The following is a 6,035-nucleotide window of genomic DNA, read 5'->3' as shown; positions in this document are numbered from 1 at the left end:
ATGTTTCACTGTTGGGATGGTGTTCTTGGGGTGATGGGATGTGTTGGGTTTGTGCCAGACGTAGAGTTTTCCTTGGTGGCCAAAAAATAAAATTTTAATCTCATCTGACCAGAGCACCTTCCTCCATACATTTGGGGAGTCGCCCACATGCCTTTTGGCAAACTCAAATCGTGTCTTCTTATTTTTATCACTAAGTAATGGCTTTTTTCTGGCCACTCTTCCATAAAGCCCAGCTCTATGGAGTGTACGGCTTATTGTGGTCACACGCACAGATACACCAGTCTCTGCTGTGGAACTCTGCAGCTCCTTCAGGGTTACCTTTTGGTCTCTGTGCTGCCTCTCTGATTAATGCCCTCCTTGTCTGTGAGTTTTGGTGGGCGGCTCTCTTTTGGCAGGTTTATTGTGGTACCATGTTCTTTCCATTTGATGGTGCTCCTGGGGATCAGCAAAGATGTGGATATTTTTTTTATAACCCAATTCAGAATTGTACTTCTCAACAACTTTGTCCCTGACTTGTTTGGAGAGCTCCTTGGTCTTCATGGTGTGATGCCTCTTGCTTAGTGGGGTTGCAGCCTCTGGGGCCTTTCAGAAAAGGTGCTGTTATACTGACAGAACATGTGACACTTAGATTTTACATAGGTGGACTTCATTGCACTAATTGTGACTTCTGAAGGTAATTGGTTGCACCAGAACTTTTGAGGGGCTTCATAGCAAAGGGGGTGATTACATATGCACATGCCAATTTTCTGAATTTAATTTGTAAAAATTATGTTTATATGTATTTTTCTCATTTCACTTCACCAAATTAGACTATTTTGTGTAAATCCATCACATAAACTTCACAATAAATAAAAAAAATGACAGGTTGTAATGTAACAAAAATAAGGTAAAAAACCAAGGGGATGAATACTTTTGCAAGCATTGTAGTTCCATCATGGAGCTATAATACTTCTGGACCTAACATCCAAGTATTCCAGCTTTATATATGTATTGTCTATACTGTTGCTGTGTGATATCCAGACTGCACATGAAAAAAAAGCATCATATGCCCTGGATTTATATGATAAACAATTAAAACTCATCCTTAGGAATATGATATTACCTAAGGTTTCCATTCATTTACAGTCAAGTGAGATTTATGTGACATATAAGCCTTGATTTACAATTGCAGGAGCCATGATGTAGAGCATTTACAGGGAGTAACGGGGTCCTGGGGACATGACTTTGAAGAAAGAGAGTTAACAAGGGTAAGTTTTAGGGATGTGCAGGCTCGGATAGGTTCGAGTTTGCACGTGGAGTTCGGATTTTTCCCTCCAAAAAAACGGAACTCAGAAAGAGGCAAAACGTCATCTTGCACGGACGAACATCATCATTCCTGATGATGTTCGTCCGTGCAAGATATAAGCTGACAGTTGTAGAAAAAATGAACAGACAGCAGCGCTAGCATAAGTCACATACAATGCAGAACATACAGTATAACTGCAGTGGGCACTAAATTCAACTACACAGACCGCAGTGGCTGGTAGGAAATAGCGCTGTATAACCTGGCTCCTGGAAGAGGTTTACAGGGAGACCGGACCCAGCGTTCCCGGAGACCAGAGGCTGATGCAGAAAATGTCTGCCGTGAGTCTCTGAGGGGAGCAGATGGTGAGGGAGGAGCAGCAAGACCGCAGTGGATGGCACCTTGAGCTGTGGGAGGGGCTTCTCCCCTATGCTGACATCAACCACCAGGTCCCTGGCCCTAGTATTCTGTCCCCTGCACCAGTATAGTATACCCTGTTGGTCTAGTGGAGTCCCAGACGAATCAGTGTCCACATCAGCGCCTCCGGTCTGTCTCCTGAGACCGGAGGTAAGACTGCACATAGACGCAGGGACCCGCCTTACCTGTCTCCTTGTCCCCGCTGTAGTCTGGGCTCCAAGGAGCCCCACTAGCTAGGTTCCCCCCTTAATCCCGCCGAGGGCTGGAGTTGCAGTGCCGTGGAGGAGTGATAGAACAAGCAGCACTAGATAGTCCTCCTGGACATCTGCACTGCTGCTCCATTATCAAAAAAAGTAAATCATAATAATAAAGCTTGGGCTGCATTAGCAGCCCCACTGTTCTAACGGTGATCCAGCTCCTGCCAGACACCGACGAAACTCAGTTGCCTTCAGGCTGTGGGTGGGGGAAGGACTGGAGCACCTCGGGATTGAAAAAAGCTTTGCTGTTGGAGTCCGGTCCTCCAAGTTCCAACTACACCCCATTGTCTCCCTGTGGAGCCCTATGGACCCTGAAGAAGAAATACTACATTCCAACAGAACATTTTCTATGTATTCAGTTGAGCATCCTTTCCATGACCAGTGATATATGTAGTAATATACTAATATTGGTAAGAATGGGACTTCTCACATAGAGACCTTGGTCAGGCAGTGCCTCAATGATGTCACAGCATTGTCTATTCAATTAACATTTGTGGTTGGTTATGGACAAAGGTAAGGACTTTATATTCCTCCTGAATGACATGTAAGATATGAAATACTGAGTGAGGAAGCAGTGGCTGAGGGACCATCACAAGATTGTCAGTCCGTGGATGCCGTTACCTGCAAGGTTGCTATTCATTGGACAAATAAAACCCTGTAAAGAAGGTTTTTCTTTTTAATTAGGAAACAAAAATAAGACAGCAAAGCATGAAAGGGAAATTGAAGGACACAATTCTGCTTCCAGTTGACACAGATGAAAGTCCCTGTTGGTAATTAACATTAACCCAATTACATAGGGAATAAAAATACATACCAGTCTTCCATGAGAGAGGAGGTTTCTGTAATATTGGCTGGGAGAAGGGTGGGTTTAATTTGGGCATTTAATGACGTGTGTGATGTGGACAAGCCTCACAAGGTAAAGTGTGAATTCATACAGGAGCAAGTGCACAAAAATAAAATAAATATTTTACAGAAGACGGCACATGATGAAGACACAAAGCAGCTATGGAACATAAGAGTCCCAGCCAGTAACATCAAAGCCAGGATAGGGGGTGGGGTAAGTGTATTGGAATATAAGGAATGACACATAAAGCCTGTGATTTGTAATGTATTGACTAAAATAAAAAGTATATATAGTTTAAAAAAAAAATCCAACCTTGTAGAAATAGTTCATATTGTTGCAAGCAGACCGATGTGTTTCTTCACTGCGGTTACACCCAGAACACACCCCAGAGCTGGCTCTTACTTTCCACTATTGTCAAGTAACCATCTTGCCTGGAGCCTTCAGTTGGGTCTCACCCTAATGTTCCACCACTGCTTGGCCATAGTCCTACAGATGGGAGTTGTGTTGTATGCTATACGTTCAGAAAGCCTAACAACCACCAATAAAATCAGCTTCTCTCTGTCTCTTCCGAGGTCAAGGTGAGTATGTGGCCATTTCCAGGGACACCCTCTGCCACAGCTCCTTGGTCTGTTTACTCCGTTTCAGATTCTGCAGAATGTCATTGAACTGCATGGCTCCTAAAGGGGTTAGGCAGAACGCACTCCTCGCACTGCGGATGGCGTTCACAAAGTCGTCATAGTCCGCTGGATTAAGGTGTATTAAGCGGTGGTGGATGTACTGAAAGAAAATAGAAGCTAAGTCACATAGGATATCCACTAAACAGATCAGATGTTACATGTCAGTGCATTTTATTGCAGATCTGACTCCTCCACCTTTGTCATTTGATTACTATAAATACAGCACAGAAACATAGCGCATTGCCACACATACGCAGATCCGTACTCACCTCCACCTCAGCAGTATATGTGCCTCATTTACTGCAAGCCCTCATCATCCGTGTGTATTTACACCTGCCTCCCAATAGGCGTATTGTGTGTGTTCCTGCACGAGCTGCACTCACTGTACTCTGCCTACATATGACCACTCCTATCCTCCCCAGTCCCACCTCTCATCATAGCGTGACATGTCCGGCACATGCACTCGCTTTCTGGAGCATGAGCAGAGTGATATCACTGGCGTAGTACCCAGTCTGCATCAGCCCTGAGCTTGTATTACTGTAATGCTGCTCAGTGCATTCCCTGGGTTGCAGTATAAGCACCAGCTGGGCTGCACCTAATATTGGAGTATTCTCTAAGAAACAACCATTAACAGTCTAGATTCAGCCACAAGAAACATTATCTGAGTGTGACGTATAAACAAACCTATACAGCAAGAATCTCCATATATAAAGAACGCATTTCATCTCGTACCCCTAATACATGATCACAAACAAAATCTCCTAAATGACTAATTTACAAGGTCACTACTGTTGTTTCTGGCAGATTTACTATACACATTGGTTAAACAGATCCATTTCCCAGAAAACTGAGAAGCGTTATGCTGAGAAGGGGAAATAAAACACTAACATATCTGATAGTGTAGTAAGCTCCAATACGACCTTTGCTGCAGGGCAATGACCACACTGGTGTTTGCCTGAGCTGGAATGATTCTGCTAATTCAAACCAAAACTACTCTCTCTTGGACATGAAAGTGAATTAAATATAAAACAATGCTGTATTCGATAGGGCATAAATCAAGGAGTATCTGCAACAATGCAGTGTAATAATAGAGTTGCCCAGTATCGGTGTACTACATGTAGCAGCAGGATGCAGTGTCCTAGAACGCTGTGCTGTGGCAGCAGGACGGTGCGCTGCTTTCCCGGGCTCCTGGCACCGTTACAGCTCAATCTTATAGAGCGCTACTCACAGGAGCCGGAAATGCTGCAAACCTGGTCTACAGTACCTGGAAGTGGGGGTGACCATGTTTTATTGCACTGGGAGGATGGGTACAGACTGCTTTATTATCATCTATGGGCACAACTGTCATTGTTTTGGGAAAATTGTTGCTATTATCCTTAATGCTTATTTTAAGTAACTAGTGCCCCAATCATACAACAATCTGTACAGTAATGCTGATGTTCCCCACCAGCCTGGGCATCTGTATACACAGGTTAGAAGAAAGCTATTATTTTGTGATTAAAAATATTCTGCAAGCTGTTAGGGGGTTTATGGCAATACACTTTTCATGTTAAGAATTTTAAGCAAATGATTACTGGAGATATTATCTATTATACAACTTATTATAGAGCATCACGTACACTACACAGTCCTGCCCCACAAACCCATACAAACTATTGTTCGCCACCTAGAAATAATTATTGCACACCAGCTATAACATTTACCCACCAGCATAAACACCCATGTGTCTGTGCACTCCACTAATTATTATACAGCAGCCTGTAACCCTAGCCCTCTTTGCAGGCTCTTATTATATATGTTTAGAAGGACAGTTTCAGATTTAGATACATACTGGAAAACACTGCAGATATTTACAATTGTTTTTCTTTCATCTCCCTCAAACGGGTTGGGTACGATATTCCAGTGGTCAGAATCCTGATGGTCACAATGCCGGCTCTGGAATGCCGACTGTTAAAATTCCCGAAGCATGTTGATGATCCTACCCACCCCTCCCGCGGCCTAACCCTAACTGTCCCCTTTGGCAGACTAACCCTCCCCCTAGTGACTTGCCCTAAGCCTAGCCCTTAAACCCTCACCGTCTGGATTCTGACCGCCAGAATACTGGAACAGGTATTGTGATGACCGTCAGGGTTCCGGAGCAGGTATTGTGACCGCCGGGATCTTGATTACATCCCCCCCTCAAAGATGTTGCTGCCTCCAAGTTCTAAAATGAATTGAACTTAATGTATGAAAGCACGAACAGCCCTCCCATAAAGATATACACATGGTTTGTACTTAAACAGCAACTATTTGTATTTCCCTCAGTATCTCAGATCTACAACACAACAGAACAAATAATAAAAACTATGAATGCCATTGTGCTACAAAAAGTTTTCTCCCTTGTCTGTAACCTATGTTGTTCCCTGACGGCATTACGCTATGAACAAATCCGTCAGTACAAGGAAATGATGTCCCGGACAGCGATCAGCATTTGAGATAGTCCTTGCTGGGTAGAATTGTGACTCCTCGGTGCCAGCTAATGCACGTAACTGCTCTTTACTAAGAGCAGAGAACAGGGG

General features: G+C 43.7%; 1 protein-coding gene across 1 annotated transcript in view; it reads right to left on the bottom strand.

Moving 5' to 3' along the window:
- Positions 1-2,614: 2,614 nt before the first annotated feature.
- The window catches only part of ZSWIM8 (zinc finger SWIM-type containing 8), a 73,203-nt gene continuing 69,782 nt past the window's right edge, over positions 2,615-6,035 (bottom strand). Inside the window, exon 26 of the mRNA XM_088475527.1 lies at positions 2,615-3,577. Within this exon, the coding sequence (XP_088331653.1) occupies positions 3,374-3,577 (204 nt within the window). The 3' untranslated portion in view covers positions 2,615-3,373. The remainder of the gene's footprint in view (positions 3,578-6,035) is intronic.

The sequence above is a fragment of the Taudactylus pleione genome, unplaced genomic scaffold (genome assembly GCF_031769625.1).
Source record: "Taudactylus pleione unplaced genomic scaffold, aTauple2 ptg000016l, whole genome shotgun sequence".
In the NCBI taxonomy this organism is placed as follows: Eukaryota; Metazoa; Chordata; class Amphibia; order Anura; family Myobatrachidae; genus Taudactylus; species Taudactylus pleione.
This window is presented reverse-complemented; position numbering and strand designations above follow the sequence as displayed.